An 18,634-nucleotide genomic window follows, 5' to 3' on the forward strand; every position below is an offset into this window, starting at 1 on the left:
CTGGCGTGATTTTTTTTCACTGCACTGAGGAAGTACTTTTTTTGAAAGTACACGCGCACAAGCGGGATGATGATTTGATTGAGCTAACGGACGGTGCTAGTTCTTTTAACACACACACACAAAATGCACTCCTTTGTAAGCCGTCTGGATGCATGAAGAGCTGTTCAGATGAAAAGCTGTGATTTTTCGCTGGACTGAGGAATGACACAAAAAAGTCTGTTTTTTTTCATGCAAGTACGAAGTCAGTGCACAGCATCACTGGACTACATGTCACAATTTGGTCTCCTTTTTAAAGTTCGTGTTGGACTTCAGCAACATCCCTTTTCTGTTGTTTATAAATTAATAAAATATCAAATGACAAGGATCTATTTTAGCTGTTATATAAAGTCCTTATAAATGTTTTTTACATTCTTTCAATGGTACGAATATTTCATGAGGTGAAAGCTGGAACATACCATTCAACGAGGGAATCTTCATTGAATGGTATGTTCCAGCTTTCGCCAAATTAAATATTTGTACCATTGAACTCATAAACATTCATTATTTGTATACCATTACTTCAGTTCTCCTAGGAGACTTCATGCTTCTGTTTATGTCATAGCATAATCTTCAGGAGAGATTTTTATCCTCATAAAAAAAGCAGTGGCATCACACCACGTTGTGCAACGTGTACTTCCACCTTTATTGTCCTCAGAACTCTGCAGCAGCCCCTTGTTACTAACAACAACTTGTCAAGGTTAAAGCACCCATGTTGAGAGGAGTGAAAGTAGGCCAGTTTGCACTGTTTACTGGACTACTTTATTCACAACTGTACATTGTACTGGTCAAGAAAAATTGCTGTCCTTCTGTACGGCTAAAAACCTCCATGTCCTAAAACACAGTAACTGTAAAACTCTCAAAAACAAAGTTATACATTAATGCTGGGTGGTCAAAACATCTGCCTGCTGAACAATCATGCATTTTTGACATTTCTAAATATAAATGCCTTTTTTTTTTTTTTACTGAATTTTGCATTTCAAGTAGGAAATGCTCACCCGCTAGATTGCAATTGTACGGCAAGGTCTTGACTGCTTATTCATTTAAGAAGTTAACTTTTGGTGAAAATAAAATGTGCTGACAGGCAAAAATCTACTTGCAGTTGTGTTCCTTGCCATTTTGGGCAATTTACTTGATGTACCACTGCTTTCTGCAATCTAGCCCCTCTCTCTTCTCTCCTCTCTCTCTGCTCTCTCTCCCTACTAATTAGATGTTAGTTAACTTTGACGCACCAAATCAAACCCGAAAGCAGCTGTGTCTTATGTTATACACCACAGACCTGTCTGCCATCTGTTGGATACTTCCACTTATTGGAAGTAGGTGGAAGGAAATTTTCACATCGTCATTATAGGATGTTGTGAGTAGAATTTTAATGGGGGAAAAAATGAATTTCATCAATTTTGGAAGAAGGCTGTAATATAAAATGTGGAAAAAGTGAAGCGCTCTGAATACTTTCCAGATGCACTGTATAAACAGTGGAGATTGTGGCTAGGAAATAACAATAAAAATGATTAAAACAGACAAAAAAAAAAGAAAGGCATTTCGCTGCATAGAGTACTTGCACACTGTAAAAGCACAAAATCCATAGAATAGCATCAACAGTGATTGGCATTGGTTGCTGGTGTGATGTCAGATGGGGATTGTTTCAGACAGCTTCATGATCACAACTCCCTCATCCTACATCAGTCGACACGGCACACATCGAACATCTCTGGGATGCTCAACAGCATGTCCCTCAGCCACGAAACATCTGCCAAGTTCATACATTCCACCTTGGAGGAATGGAACAACATTACACAAAACAGCACTAATGGCCTTATTAATTCTGTGCGGAGAAGATGTGGCACGCTCGTCAGTTCTAATACTCGACATAAGTGATATTTAACAATGTCCGTGAATATAGCTGTTTTTGAATAAAGACTAACTTCTATGTGAATAATTTCTACTTGCCTGTAGTCATCTCTTCACTACATTTAAACCAGAGCAGCGACATCAGTTGAGGATACATGGATCTAATGTTTCATTCAAAAAGCACTGAAGCGTTTTATATTTAACCTCATGATGAAAGAGACACAGGAATAAAATGTCTATTTTGTAACCATCTGACATAGAAAAGTCAAACCTTGTTCTCTGAGAAGCTCACTGTTCTTTGTGTTTTGAAAAGGACTTTTCAAATACTTGATCTGAACAAAAATGCTTAATTGTCTCACTAATAAGATATGCGGCTTCTATCATCTTTATGTCTGCACACAGCTGGTATGTTACCATCAGAACGACAGCAACATCTGATGCTGCTTTCACACCCATTTTAACTGTGTCAGAGAACATTGATGACATTTATTAAAATGGATGCTCTTTGTTAATGCAGCTAAAATTAGCTGACCAGATTTTCCTGTCATGGTGCTGCAGTAATTACAACCACAGTGACTAAATGCAACTAATAACCAGAAAAATCTGTGCTTGCTTTATGTTATTATGATTAGTTTTATTAGTGTCGTTTAGTTGAACGAGAGAAAAATCTTTTCTCGATGGCACTTCAGTTCAGAGTGGCTGTGTAGGATGCATGAAATCCAAATTACATTTCAGATCATGTCAATCAGCTGCGTGAAAGAAAAAAATACCGGGAAGCTGTTTGGTGAATGTTGGCAAAATAGTAGAGAAGCTTGAATCTTCGACTGGACTGGGTATTTCTTAAGTGGTTTCTAAAGTTGGCTATCTTTTTAGCAGTCTTTTCCAGCTTACGTACCAGTGCCAGGGCCTCATGCCCACAGTTGGTCGCAATGTTTCTGTGTAGGCTCTCAGTTGTCCAGGTGGTTTCCATAGTAGAGAAGCTTGAATCTTCGACTGGACTGGTCCAGATTGGACTGGACTGGTCGAAGATTCAAGCTTCTCTACTATGGAAACCACCTGGACAACTGAGAGCCTACACAGAAACATTGCGACCAACTGTGGGCATGAGGCCCTGGCACTGGTACATAAGTTGGCAAAATATACAACTGGCATCATGATGACAAACCATACGGGTATTTTCAAAGAGAGACTAATACTAGCTTTAATCCTTGTAGCTTTTTTTCATCTCTCTCATTTTAAACAACAAATATAAGAGGTAGCCAATTTGGACATGCGAGCCTAGATTGTATCTGGAAAATCCTGCAAACAAAAACATACTCAGTGTATTTTGGTTCTATGGTTTAATTTGAAAATGTGAAGGAGAAGCCTTGAAATATTTGGAAGCACTGACCACAGCAGAGATAAAATTATCAAATTTTTTATCTTTGGGAAATCCCACCCTTCTGGTTGTCTACTCAAATTAGTTCATAATCTTTTTTTTTTTTTTTTGGTCCAACTAAACCTCATAATTTTCAAAAGGAGTTTCATCATGTTAAGGCTATTTCTGTATACATTTACAGAAGTGTGTGTGTGTGTGTGTGTGTGTGTGTGTGTGTGTGTGTGTGTGTGTGTGTGTGTGTGTGTGTGTGTGTGTGTGTGTGTGTGTGTGTGTGTGTGTGTGTGTGTGTGTATTAGCAATGTTGAAAAAATTGACACAATTATCCTTAGCAATTCACAATCAATTAAATTTTTTGTTTTGTTTTGTTTTGTTTTTTTTGCTTCTCCACACTGCTGTAAACTGAGTCACTAACTGTTTCTGTTCATCCATCTCCTGATTGCTGCAGGAGGTGGAGTCAGCCCGCTCTGACTGTTCTGTCATCTGTTCCACAGGGCACTATTCTGCTATGATCGCCCACAATTGCATAAATGGGATGAAACTGCTTAATCCGGCTTGCCTCATAACAGTTTTTCGTATTACTGTAAGTGCAACCTGCCCAAAAATGGGGGAAAAAAGGAGCTGTGCCTTCAGCCAGACAAGGTCAAAATCTGCAGCAAATGCTACTTCAGCTTAAAATTTTTCCCCTGATGAAGCACGGTCAAATGCGTTTCAAGCCGTAATCACTGTGAATACCCTGTTTAGGGCCCCTTCACACATAACAAGATTGAAGCTGACTGGCGCACGAAGGAGGAATTGCATGCCATTTGTGAAAAATCGGAGCCAGCTCAAATGCCTCGTACACCTGTTGCCACAACCATTCGTGCACATCAGCGGTTGAAAGACAGAGAGTGTCCTGCGTGTACTCATTCAACCCCTCTCTTGGCAGATGTCCTCCAAATTCCAGGTGTCACACATGTACATCGAACAACGCCAAAAGGCGGGGCTAGTCGTGCTCCTGGTACGAGAGTAGACAGCAGGCGACCACTATCAAGCTGTCTGTGAAAACTAAAGTGCCCAAGCAACACACATGTGGCGTGCCAGAGTGTCAGCTCTCTCCTCAGCACGTGGCCTGCATGTGTGCGTGTGTCACACCCCCACCCCCCCTGCAATACATGTGGCATGGGGGGGCATACTTGCATGAAATGCTGACATGTATGTACAGACATGATCACATAGAGACCAGCCAGCTACATCTGAGCACACACAGCACAGCCAAGTGCCTCTCAGTTGATCGCCGGCCAGCGACTCACTGACAGCTGGAAATGACGGCTCAGTGCACGCGATGTGTTACATTACAAACACAGACAGACAGATGCAGAACAAACACATAATAATACATACATAGAATAAAAAATCACAGAATGAAGGAACAGAGAGTGAGCTTTTTTTCTGTGAGCTGCCGAGGTACGCTGACAGAGGTGGGCGTATCCCTCTGCGGTATGCAGCTGTTCAGATATCTGTGCTTGCAAGTCATAGCTGGGGAACACCTGTAGTGGCTTGTAGGATACGACGTCATATAACTACTGTGATTTGCAGATGCTGGCATGCTGTCCTCATGTGGAAATAAATTAAAATACATATTGCTTCAGCTGACCGCCACGTCAGTGCACTGCAACGCTGCTGAATATGGTGTCATGCAGGAAATCACCCCACGGGACGCTGCCACGAGGCGCGTATCACTGTGGGATTTCCCCACATTGTAATAATTAAAAAACATATCACATTTGCAGTGGATCACGTCGCGCTGAACACACCATGCCGGCTGATGTGTTCACGACGCGAGAGCCGGCTCTTCATGAGACAAGCACATCGGGTAATTCATGTAAAACATGAAAGGGAGAATAGTATTTCACGTCATTTCATTACTTCCTGCTGTATGTCTAGGCAGAGGCTAAATCCGCTCTTCATAACAGGAATTAACTATTATTAATTGTGATGTTTTTTCAATTTTTTTCCTCTGCTGCTGCATGCGTGACTTTTCACGTGCTCGCACTCTGTTCATGTGTGAGAACATGAGCGTGCACAAAACCATCACTGCGTTATCGTGCACACCTGTCCGACCGTGCATCCCTCTGACAGCAGGTGGGATATTTGTGGTTCCCCATTTCGTTTTAGGTTTGCGGATTTTCTTCCGGTTTCTGCATCTACGTGTTATGTGTGAAGGGGCCCTTAAAGAAGTTTGAACATGATTGAAGCCATTAAGACTGCAATTACACAGAACATACCATGTACTATCAATGATTTTGAGGAATCGGGATAAAATTTTTGAACAGTTAAAAAATTGTAACTCAATTTCAGATATGGTGCAGATGATGGCTGTAACTGCTGTATATAAAGTTTATTCAAGACTGACAAAGATGGATCAAGAAGTTACTATGATGCTTCAAAACATGCTCTGATTTGCTAAAAAAAAAAGCATGCAGCATAGTCTAATCACCCAAAACTAATGACAAGAGCTGTAATCTAATTCAAAAATGTTTAATGAAAAAATAAAGTTACATGTACTGTTAAAGTGTCACAGGTTAAAGCTACTGAATGTAAATTTTTGAACACAGCAGCAAATGCTATATCCATCCAATATTGTTTTTTTTTTTAACATTTTAAACATTATTTATGACTAATATGTAGCATCAAATGACATAAAATATAACACAAAATAATGAAATTTGCATCATATTTAACTTTAACTTAAAGTGGCTCAAGCTGTGGCTCTTAATGGCCCAGTCACACGGCACACGACGATTCCTGAACGAAGGGAAAAAGTAAAAAACATCACAATTCGTTGAGAAAAGGTGGACAAAAGAGCTTTTATCACCGAACAGTCTGCGAAGCAAGAGCGCAAAACGGACGAAAGAGGAACTTAACAAAACCGAAGCTCACGATCTCGACGAAACGCACCTGGAGCCACAGCTGGAGCAGTGTGTGTCTGCTCCAGCACTCGGCGCTGGGACGGAGCTCATAGCGCCTGAGTCCTGGAGAAACTGCAAACAGAATCTGTGGAGATCTGTGTGCACGTCGATGGACCACCTGCTCTGGTTCCTCGTCCAGAACAAAAGAGGGATCATGTCCATCATCATCAGAATCCACACTGTTGACACGCTGCGCGCTCCGTCTTCCTCCAATTAAAAAAAAAAGTGCGCCGTGGTCACTTCTGTATCACAGTATTATGTTCTAAGCCATATATATTTATTTATAACAGAAAACTGTCAAAAGGGAGAATAAATATAAATATAAGTGTAAAGATGATTGACTATATCAGAGCAGTAAATTAATCAGCGCGTGTGAACGCGCGCATTGACTCGTGCGGTTATTTCCACCAGCTGATCACTGATCCACAATGTGAATTCTTCCTTCCAGAACAGCTCTTTATATCATCATTTTGATTCATCTGCCTGTTGCCACATGTACAGAAGGACTGGACTGTCATTCCTACACTCAGATTGTTATATTTAATACAAAATAATAAGCACACACAGGAGCTGCTGCTCCCGCTGATGCTGCATTCAAGTACCGTCGGAAATTACACAACTTTTTTGTTGTTTCAAATTCAACAGTTGCTTGTGGCAAAATAATTAATTATATCCACACAAAAGATTAATTTTGGCCTATGTAAGGTGCCTGAGCCCATTGAAGCTGCCCCCCCACACACACACATACACACATCAAAAAAACCAAGCAAGCAGGCTGAGTTTGCCCTGTAATTTCCGATGTACACGAACGCAGCAGCAGCCTCAGTGCTCAGAAACTGGCTTCTGCACTGTGTGAAAATGTTCAGCTGCTCCAACGAAGTCAAATTAAACAATAACGTTACAAAAACTACACAAATACTTAAAAAACATCAAGAATGACAGCAAAATGAGACACAGACGAATTGAGGTTTTCGTTGCCCTTCGTTCAAAATTTTCAACAGTTTAAAAATCCTGATGAAGCGCCAGCTGCAGGAACGAGGCTGCACGAACGTTAAACGATGCCAACAACAGGCAATGAAGGTCCAGATTTCTTATTTCGTCAGGTCTTCGTCACCCTTCGTTAAGTGCCGTGTGACTGGGCCATAAAATAGATTAAAAAATAAATTACACATCTCGCATCACTTATTTTATTCTGCTTCACTTTAATAAATTTCCAGCCAATTCTGAATGTGCAACAAGAATAACTAGATCATCTCCTGGTGAAACTTTCTCCTGTTCATACTGGTCAGAAAATATGTGCTGTAAAGGGATGTCTGTAACATCGAGCTCTCAGGTTGATATTTTATTGCTCCCTGTTAACTCTGTGGAGAGACATGAAAATGCTATCTGTCCAAAACTCTGTACTCATGATAACTTTTCATAGATTTGAGACCAGTGTTTACCAGATTTGCAGCAGGAATGTTTCCCTTGAAGGTGTTGGTCAGGTTTGATGATGAGTGACCTTGACCAGACCAAATATTGAAGGACCAAATCTCGTGATTGTGTGTGATGAAGACTGTGCTCTCAATATCTTTCCAAAGATTTCACAGAGGTTCATCAAATTTGCAGCAAACATGCATCCCTTCAAAGTCTAGGCCAACTTTAATGATGACTGACCTTGACCTAATTTTGAAGGTCATAAGGCCAAACATATCCACAACACTGTACTTTCGATATCTTTTTAAAGAATTAACACAGGTTTTCCAATTTTGGAGCAAGGATATGTCTCTTGAAGTTCATTGATAAATGATCTTCATCTAGTGTTGAAGGTCACAGAGTCAAAAATTGTGTCTGTGTACAATGAACCTCTATAAATTCCCTTGAATATCGAGGTCAGGTTGCTAATCCAGCACTACAGCCTTGGTGCCCTTTTCACTCAAACTTTTACATCGTTCCCACAGCTTTTCCAAACCAGCAGGACTCACACATAAAAATTGTTCTTGGCTGCCTTTTTCTCTTAATGTAGTCTCCCCAAGAAAAAACTTGAAAGCTGGTTCCCACAGTGATTATCACAATGCAATTTGAAGTTGCTTTGTTATATTCTTATTATTATGACATGGCTGCATGAAAATATTGTCCAATCATATAAAGATAAGGGACTACACACATTTCTGTGACTGGGACACAATATTAGCTAATTGTGCAACTGTCTTTAAAAGGGCACTTTTCATAATTTTTCAGTGGCAAAATGTCATCTCAGTCAGAAATTTTCAGCCTTTTTTCATTTTTTCCATGGTTCTTGCCTACCATTTATTTATTAATTTTCTGTACCCACTTACTCCAGTCAAGGGTCGCGGGGGCGCTGGAGCCTATCCCAGCAGTCATAGGGTGTGAGGCATGTTACACCCTGGACAGGATGCCAGTCTGTCATAGGATCACAAATAGTCAAACTCAGTCACATGCACACCTATTGTTATGTTTAACTAAGGGGGGTGGGGGTTGAACCCAAAATGCAGGCAGCGATGACGCAAACGGCAAGTGCAAACCCATGGGTGATTTATTGTCTCAAAACTAACTAACAGTCCAGACCAGTGCAGAAATAGACATGGAAAAAATGAGTACAAAAAATTACACACAAGCAAAGTCCAAAGAGGGTCACTAGGAATAAATCTAATACACTGGGGAACACACAGTAGCACTAGAAGATTAACAGGCAATTACTGAATACTCATGATAGACAGGAAGCAATGTGAAACAACTGGCAAACCAACAGGAACAGAGGTGTGGCTTAAATGCCAAAGTAACTGATGAGTAAATGAAAGAGGTGTGTGACAAAGACCAAGGTTAAGTGACAACAAAAACTAGCAGCCATCAGAAAGTGAGTAGAAGATAAAACATAATAATTAACTATCACAAAAGATGTAAAAACCACAAAACCAAAAAATAAAGATCCAAACACAAAAAGTAAAAACCATCATAGAACTCAAAAGTGTGAACAGTGTAACATAAGGGACCACTCACAAGATAAACATCTAAATCAACTAATACAATAAAAAGAGGTGACCAACTAACAGTAAGAACTGAACAAAAATCATGGAACTCAAACAGGTAAGAGTAAAGAGTTCTCAAGAAGAAGTCATGAAAAAGGTAACACAACATCATATTAAGACCTTGCCACAACAGACCTCCATTATTAAATTGGCAGAAAACTTTGGCGGAGATCTCTTGCAAGAGAGAGAAAGCAATGATCTGACACCTGCAACGACACTAGCAAGACAGGCCAGGGAAAAATACAGCAAAAGAGAACAAAAACATTGAATGAACAGATGGAAACAGCACAAAAGGGCTGGCCGATTCCAAGAAGAACTCAAAAAGGAATACATAGACAAAGAAGGATCTATACGGTGGCTTACAAATGGAGAACTTGGTTTTGATGGAGAAAGAATTATAGTTGGAGCGCAAGATTAGGGACTGCTAACAAATGGCTTCAAAAAAATGGCAGGAATTTCACAGAATGATCAATGCCGATTCTGTCATGCAGCTGTTGAGAGTGTAAACCACTTAGTATCAGCATGTCAGATCCTCACGGCAGATGAACATTACACAAGCCGACATAACAAGATATGTAAATATCTACATTGGAAAATATGCAAGGAACTGGAGGTGGAAGTAGAGGGACACGTTTGGGAGTATGAGACAGCACCAGTCTCATCCAGTGGAAAAGTAACTATCTTTTATATATCGAAGGAGGTGCAGTAAAACCTGATATTGTCATTTGGAACAAGCAAGAGAAGACAGCAAAAATTATTGATGTGACAGTCCCCAATGACTATGGCCTGAATAGAGCTGAAAGGGAGAAAATCACGAAATACCAAGAACTTAAAAATGATCTACGAATAACGTGGTCATTGAAAGAAATTGATATTATACCAGTTGTGGTGGGAGCAACAGGGCTTATGAAGAAGAACCTGAAGAAATATCTTGAGGCAATCCCTGGTCACCCAAGTGCTCATGAGGTGCAGATATCCGCAGTTAAAGGAACAGTCACCATCTTGAAGAGAGCCCTCGGATACAATGCCAGTAATGATTAATGATTAGGATGCAACTGTAGACACCAGGTTTGGGGCCCATTGCACTCTGTAAAAAAGAAATTGAAGAGAAATTTAAAAAAAGGAAGCAATGTGGAACTCATAAGCGCATAACTGGCAATGGAGGAAAAAACGACATGAAGACAAACACATGAAAGGGACAGTCATTAGTTTAACTACAAAAATAACTGAACCATACCCAACAATTAAGTCAAGGAACATAAACACAAAAACAGCTTGGAACTCAGAAGTGACAGAGTACAGAACCAGGTGAACAAAACGTGATGAACCAAAAGGACACGTGGAAGACAATACGCAGACTGAGGACTGGACACAGATGCAAGAGCGAGACCAAGGACAAAGAACAAGAAAGAACCACAAGGAGGAACACACACGGATGGAAAACAATGACAGGGGACAGGACACTAACTTCAAGACACAGACATGAACTCAAGACTGGGAGCACACACACACCGCACTCAACACCTATGGTCAATTTAGAGATTTGGCATCACCAATCCACCTAACATGCATGTCTTTGGAAGTGGGGGTAGCTGGAGCACTCAGAGGGACCCAACACGGGGAGAACATGCAAACTGCACACAGAAAACCAGGCGGGAAATGATCCCACGACCTTCTAGCTGTGAGGCAACTGTGCCACCTTCAGGTCCACCAATTTAAAACATATATTTTTGTCAGGAGGTCTTTAGTGTGTAGCAGTGTGTATCTGTTAATGGGTGTCAATGCCAAGTAACCAAGCTTGGTTACTTGGCATTGACACCCATTAACAGATACACATTGCTACAAGACTGAGAGGCAAGTATTCATAATTGCATATTTTGAAAGATTTCTGCAACAGTAAAGGTGCATTGTGTTACTTCAGCACACTTTTGAGGTCGAAAATCACAGACACGTATTCGCCCTCTTCCAAACACCCATAGTGTCTCAGGTGGATGGTGAGGACAGAATGTGTGAGGGGAGAATGATACAGCACTCATCTGTCTCTATTTTGCTCTGTCCTCATTCTATTTGCTTTCTTCTTTTGTCACACTTATCTGCCGCTGTGATGCAGGAAGGATATTCTTTCTCTGTTAGCAGAGCAGGAACGCCACAGTAGGTTATTTTCTAAGACGATGACAGGGAAGACACAAATAACAAGATTAATGTCATACTGTTGGCTTTTTGGAGGTTCATCAAATTCATCACAAATTGAGATTACTTTCAGTGCAACCCAAAATGACTTTTTTCAAGAAAATATGGCTTTAGTAAGCAGCTGTGATGGTGTAGCTATCTCCTCGCACACAAAAGACACGGGTGTGGCCACCATTGGTGCACTGTACTTGCCGACACTCGCCACCAGTATTGGTGACTGCCGGCGTGTGCAGGGTATATAACCATGGCATGTTGTCACTGTGTTTGCATGGCGTTCTGTGATTAATAGCATAGCGTGTAAAATGTGTGCGTCATCTGCTACTTCTTGGTCAGTGTTTTATCAACTCTGACCCCGTTTTTATTCTTACATTTAATCGTGGATTTGGAGTTTCTGAGGAAACTGATGTTTTCAAGCCTGTCATAAAGACGACTATAGCTCAACAAACCCCTTCTGCTTCTCACGGACACAGAATGTCTGTTCTCCCTCCAGTGGCAGCTCCAGGGATTTTTTTCTGCAGGTGCTGTGGGGTAGCTTGGTATTTTGTATGAGGGTGCTATGAATTAAGGGCTCGTGTATCATGACGGCACTCTGCTACACCTCTGCTACATTCATGGGCGCGCACACACAGCCACGTTCAGATCTGCGACAGTCACCGCTGACATACAGAATGAACAAAATCACACACAAACATTTGGAATTGCCGTGACACTTGACCTCATACTTTTCAATCCACAGACCTACACATGTAGCCTATAGCCGAGGGGTGGGCAATCATGTGCCATGAAGGGCCAAGACACTGCAGGTTTCCCTTTCTGCAAATCGCGTCAGCAGGTGATTTCATTAATGATCAGGTGTTTATGTTCAGGGGAGAAGCTCATCAGCAAACCCACCTGCTGAGATGATTGGTTGCAAGGAAAACCTGCAGACACTGCATTGCAATGACGCCATCATGACATCATCGATCATGATGTCGTTGAACGTCACGTTAGACTCACTCAGTCACTCACTCATCTTCAACTGCCGAAATCGCCTGCATTATTTATTTATTTATTTTATAATCACCGTGCTGTGTTCTGAACTCTGCCAATATCGTTTCGTCTCCCTCATTGGCATCTAAATGAGGCTCAAAACTATAAGGCTGTGTCCCCACAGCTTCTTCAGAAACATCTTCGCCTGAAAACAGCTTGACCTCCGCCGTGATTGCTATTGATTTAGGCTTGAATCAGCAGGTCCCGTTTTCCAGATGACGTCACAACAATATCGCCGTGACTGAGGGCTGAAATAGAGCGCAGGCTTCAGACAGCTGTTTATCCTTCACCTGTGCACTTATCATTGACTTTTATTGTTCAGGATTTTTAAAAATTTCAACATTTCATAATTTTAGTGATTATTTGTGGACATGTTTTGGTGGCACCTACACTTTAACAGCGTAATTTATCTTTTTTTTTTTTCTTGTTGGTGGTGGTGGGACAAAGCACGGTGTCCTCCAGCTCAGGCTGAGAAACACACCCAGAGCAGACAGACACTGAGGGGCTTCTTTACAAAACCCTTTTAAAAAACCCTTAACAAGTAACTTCCATCATACGGAATTAACACATTTCCAGATGTCATCTTCCAAAACAAGGGTGTTATGTGGAGAACGGTTTTCACCTGTGATGATGAATCCTGGGAACAGGTCTGATTAAAATACTTTATTTAATCTGTGAGCCTCTTTGTAAAGTTTTTGCTTCCATTGCTACATTGATTAGCTCCACGTCGTCTTCTCCATTTTTTGTAGAAGTGTTACACCGCTACATACAGGCCTGGCATATGTACTACAGCATTTTCACACAAATTTCTCAGTATCTGTGAGAACAGAGATATTTATTGAATGGAACATTTTTGAAAATGACAAAGAAAAAGATTGTATAGGGGTAGTTCTGTTTCAGTGTGGACAAGGCCTCAAAAACACGGGATGAAATTAAATCAAAATAATAAATGAGGAATTATTTTCTTGGGGGTGCTATAACTAATCCAGTGAGAACTATAGTACCCCTTAGCACCCCACTGGCGCCACTCCTGTCTCCCTCACACAGACCATTAACTTGTGTCATATAGAGTATCCTCGAGGAACGAGATTGTCGGTCAGTATCCTCTGGAATTTGTTGAGTCTTATTCTGACTGGTGACTCAAACATCAATCAATCAATCAATTTTTTTATATAGCGCCAAATCACAACAAACAGTTGCCCCAAGGCGCTTTATATTGTAAGGCAAGGCCATACAATAATTATGTAATTATGTAAACATGTATGGCTGTACCATGCCAATACTCACCGGAGCATCCATTTTGCATTTAGACCAACATGGTGGCATTTGACAGTTGCTAGGAGAAGTACCTAATCCAGTTAATCCACAATTCCTGAGAAAATAAGCGGGTCATAAATTTTAATGCCCACACCAAAGTCACTTGTCATGCGAACCACTGCATAGTCCACAAAAATATGATTTAATATAACCACAAACAGAAGTTAGCCTGTAAACTCAGATTGTTTAACTCGGTAACTCTTGAAATGGATGGGGGGTGGGAGGCGTGATTTGTCCCACTCAGGTCAAGCAGGGTTATGCCCACGCGCCACCCTTTATCCAAATATGGCTTGGCTGTGATGTAGGCAGAGCAACGGTGCCAGAGCAGCAGTTTTTGGGCTTCAAAACAACTTTTCTGGGTCTCTGAAGGATACCTGTGCAGTGTAAATACAGTCTCTAGATTTTATTGATTGGTATTTGGCTGATTGATTATTGGCACCTTTTTCTGTGGAGTAATAAACTCAGAAGATATTTATTGTTGCTTTACATGGTTTTTAAATGCAGTTTTAAACTAGAGCGGTAGGTTAGCATTGCAATGTAGGAAAAAGTAAATGGATGATAAAAGTGACTGTCTTGTTACTTATTGAAACTTTGTGTTCAGCGATGTACTGTTGATCTGTGAACTGAAGCAGCCACTTTGATTTGGGGCACAGGCTGCTTCAGGGCTGTGTGAAGGCACAAACACGACACAACACATGGTTAATCACTGCTGGAACACACAAAGAATCTGTCTGTTGACTCTTTTTTAAACTAGAATGCTTGTGACACTTGACCTCATACTTCCCTTTTTGAATTAGTTTTTTAATATTCAAACTGCCTTTTAATAAAATTTCAGTGTTGTAGCTCACAGTCAGACTGATGAGCTGATGCATTTTTGTTCATTGTTAGATACAGAGCATGTCATGAGTGCAGTTTTTGTTGATCAAGCTTTACTTTTTATACGATATACTTTTGTCATTGTCATAGGTGATGACAGAAAACAGGAAATGATGTGAATAAAAATTGTCAGTGTCCAAATACATGTGGACCTGACTGTACTTATAGAAAAGTGGGCCAAGAACAGAACCTTGTGGCACACCATGCGTTGAAAGAGCTGATGGAAAAAACATTTGTGGAGACAGAGATGTCTGTGGGTCAGATGAGATTTAAACATTGAGATGAGATTTTGATACGCAGTTCCGGTTGTTCTCTTCAAAATTCAACACTGCAGATTGAGACCCAAAACAAATGACCATTGTGTCTTTGTCCCGTTGCAGCCACCAGACCCAGACAACATGCTGGGACCATCCCAAGATGGCTGAGCTCTACCAGTCTCTGGGTAAGACACATTCTCACATTCACTGCAAAATAGCCTTTTTTTAATTTATCTCACACGACTGACTGAAGTCTATTTTAATGTAATGTATTGCATATCTGGAGTAAAACTAACATTAAGGGCATTTAAGAGATTTAGCTCTCTCTTTCACCTTTCATTTTTATCTTCTGCTCATTGTTTCACTTCATCTCTACCTTTTTGTAATTTTTTTCTTTCCCTGTTTTAGCTGATCTGAACAATGTTCGGTTCTCAGCCTACCGTACAGCCATGAAGCTCAGACGTCTTCAGAAGGCTCTCTGTTGTAAGTACTCTGCTTATATATTTTCAATTCAAAGTAATCATAGCTGATGGAGGAGGTGGAGATGTGTGTCTCCCTCAACCTTGGGTCCTCAATCAGAGGCCATGTGGACGGAGACCACAGATGTTGTACCCTTGCCTCTGTGGACTTGGTGCTTAGGGCCTGTTCTTGTGTTGCCGTCATCAGAGCCTCTGTGATGCTCTTCAGCTCAGCCTTTGCTGACCAACGGTAGCGTTTCTGATGTCAACCACCCCTCTGTCTGTTGGCAGTGCATCCCATGGAGATGCGTGGTCTTCAATGATGTCTCCTCTTGCTGTCTTCCGTTTTGGAGATAGTCCGTCTGGACCAACTTTTTGAAGTGCTCTTGGATGTTTTTTGTTTCATCCTGGATGGTGACTTTGACACGTATTAGACCCCCTCCATTTGCTGATCATACAGTCTCAGGGTGCTGGATTTTAGGTGGAAACATCCATGCATCATGTGGCACTTACATCCCTACTTGCATGTGAACTGTGCCACTCTCTTCCTAAATCCCTCTTTGTTTTATCCCTTTCTGTATCACTCGCCATCTTCCTCTTGCTGTTATTCACCTGATTTGCTTTGTCATTCTTCTTCTCTTCAGTGCCTCCCCTATCTCTTCTTTTTTTCTGCACACACCGCTTCTCTTCCTCCACCATCCTTGCCGCTCTGCTCTCACAGCCTGTATGTGTCCATATGTGTGTTTACTTATCCTTCTTGTCTCTTGCTGGTGGATCTGAGCGTGCGAGCCGCCTACAACCTGATACGTGTGTGGTTTGTGTTAAGGCGTACAGCTGGCTGCAGCCGTACAGCACGCAGGCCTACTTTATATTACTGATGCATTCTAAAAATAAAAATTAACCCTTACGCATCTTGAGCCAGAAGAACATGGTGCCCTAATATATGATTCAGTTCTCCCCTTGGAATTTTTTTAGGCTTCGTAGTCAGGCCCTCTAAGGAACACGTCAACATGTGCATGAACAATAGATTTGATACTTAAATCTAGAGTGTGGAGGATTTAAGAGTGTTTCAGAGCAGAAATGGACTGTAGCATTCATAACCATCTGTTCATTAGTGTATAAATTACCTGCAACAATGAATCAGTGTTTTTTTTTTTTTAATAAGCTTAGAATGAGCCCATCATATCTCTGTGGGAGCAGGCCGCCTCATGCCATGATGGTACAGTAGCCTAACAATAGCCTAAAAGGGACATGCTCACTCCATCTTTCACATTTTGTAGCACATTGAGAAGATTGAAAAAGAAAGAAGAGGAATCAGTAGTTGCTCGCCATTTTGTAATGGCATTATGAAAAGTAAATTAATCTGTGGTCTGTGACACGGTCACGAAAATATGGGAGCACAAATTTTGTGACAGGAACGTGAAATGCAGAGTAACACATGGGGGGGGGGGGGTGTCTAACAAAAACAAGGGAGTATCACCAAAGACCCTAAAACATGAAGGGCGACAAAATCGTGACCGGTGACGGCATAATGCAATCTTCAACCTCTCCACGAGATGGCACTAATTCTTACACACTATAGCTTTAAAGAAGTGTTCTACCATTAATATACGTCTATTCCTCCATTCCTGAGTTTCAAGCCTGCAGCACATTACAAAAAAGTCGGGACAAGGGCAGTTTACATCTAGTAATGAGGAAAAATGAATTAATAATGATGTTATTTCAAACAGGTGATGTTACCAGATGAATGTAATCATGATTTGAATAGCAGTGTCAACGAAAGACTACGTTTTTGAGGAGCAGAGATGGACAGAAGATTTTCTGTCAATTTGTCAACAAATGCATGAGAAAATAATTAAAATGTTTGAAAACAACGATCCTCAAAGAAAGATTGGAAGAGATTTGGATATTGCTCACATTTAAGATACATAATATAATCAAATGATTCATGGAATCTGGAAGAATTTGTGCATGTAAGGGCAAGGGTACAAGCCTAAGCTGAATACTGATGATCTCCAACGTCTCAGACAGGACTGTATCAGGAGCCATTCATCAATAGCTGATACAACCACATGAGTAAGGGATTACTTTGGGAAACCTTTCCTTGTAGTGTAGTAGTAGCTAACCTTGTAGCGCTTGTGCGCTACAACCAAATTCTTTACTGTGCAAAAAAGAATCATTATGTTAACCTTGTCCAGGAGCAGCATCAATTTCTTTGGGCTCAGAGGTATCTGGGTTGGACTGTCATACAGTGTAAATGTGTATTGTGGCCAAACAAATCAGTATTCTAGATCTTTTCTGGAAGAAATTGTCACTGTGTGCTCTGGACCAAAGACAAAAAGGATCATCCAGACTGTTATCGACAGCAAGTCCAAAGCCAGGCTCTGTAATATTATGGAGTTGTGTTAGTGCCCTTGGCAAAGGTTTTTTGCACTTCTGTGATGGCAACAGTAATCAATTCCATTGAGTTTAGAGCAACATGTACTGCCTTCACGATGATATCTTATCCAAGGACATCAAGACAATGCAAAAGCACATTCTGCATATATTACAAAGGCATGGGTGCAGAAGAAAAGGTAAATGCTTTAGTCTCCAAACTTTTTTTGGAATGTGCTGCAGGCCTGAAATGCAGGAATGGATACATTTGTGCTCAAAAGTTTACATACCCTGGCAGATTTTTTTTTTTTTTTTTTTTTGCTGGCCATTTTTCCAACAATATGAATGATAACACAAAAACGTCTTTGTCACTCATGGTTAGTGGTTAGACGAAGCCATTTATTGTCAAGCAACTGTGTTTACTCTTTTTAAATCATAATGACAACAGAAACTACCCAAATAACCCTGATCAAAAGTTTACATACCCCTGTTCTTAATACTGTGTATTGCCCCCTTTAACATTAATGACAGCTTGGAGTCTTTGTGGTAGTTGTGGACAAGGCTCTCTGATGGCAAACTGCCACTGAATATGCCTTGGACTTTATTTACATCACTTACAAAGAAATGCAAACAGTATTGCACTCTATGGTAAATCTGCATGGAGTAGACAGTTCTCAAAAACTGAGTGACTGTGCAAGAAGGAGAAGAAAGCCAGAAGAAAGGAGAGGATGCCATCAAGACACCCAGACAACCCAGAAGAAGTTGTAGGCTTTTGTGGTTGTTATTGGAGAAATTGTGCACAGTGCAAGCTTTGCTTTTTGTGTCACCAGTTATACAGCTTCATGATGAAGTGGTAAAGAGGAGGGTTTTCTCAAGAAGAAGACCTGGA

The 18,634-nt window shown here is 40.9% G+C and overlaps 1 protein-coding gene across 5 annotated transcripts in view; it reads left to right on the forward strand.

Moving 5' to 3' along the window:
• The window catches only part of dmd (dystrophin), a 1,392,820-nt gene that overhangs the window by 1,292,888 nt on the left and 81,298 nt on the right, over positions 1 to 18,634 (forward strand). For 4 of the 5 annotated variants that reach the window (XM_034174277.1, XM_034174259.1, XM_034174271.1 and 1 more), the window contains exons 1-2: positions 15,006 to 15,096; positions 15,320 to 15,394. The exons of the other annotated variant lie outside the window; for it this stretch is intronic. In XM_034174277.1, the coding sequence (XP_034030168.1) occupies positions 15,006 to 15,096; positions 15,320 to 15,394 (166 nt within the window). Of the gene's footprint in view, positions 1 to 15,005; positions 15,097 to 15,319; positions 15,395 to 18,634 lie in introns of those variants that run through there. 5 annotated transcript variants of the gene reach the window in all.

The sequence above is a fragment of the Thalassophryne amazonica genome, chromosome 1 (assembly GCF_902500255.1).
Source record: "Thalassophryne amazonica chromosome 1, fThaAma1.1, whole genome shotgun sequence".
NCBI lineage: Eukaryota > Metazoa > Chordata > Actinopteri > Batrachoidiformes > Batrachoididae > Thalassophryne > Thalassophryne amazonica.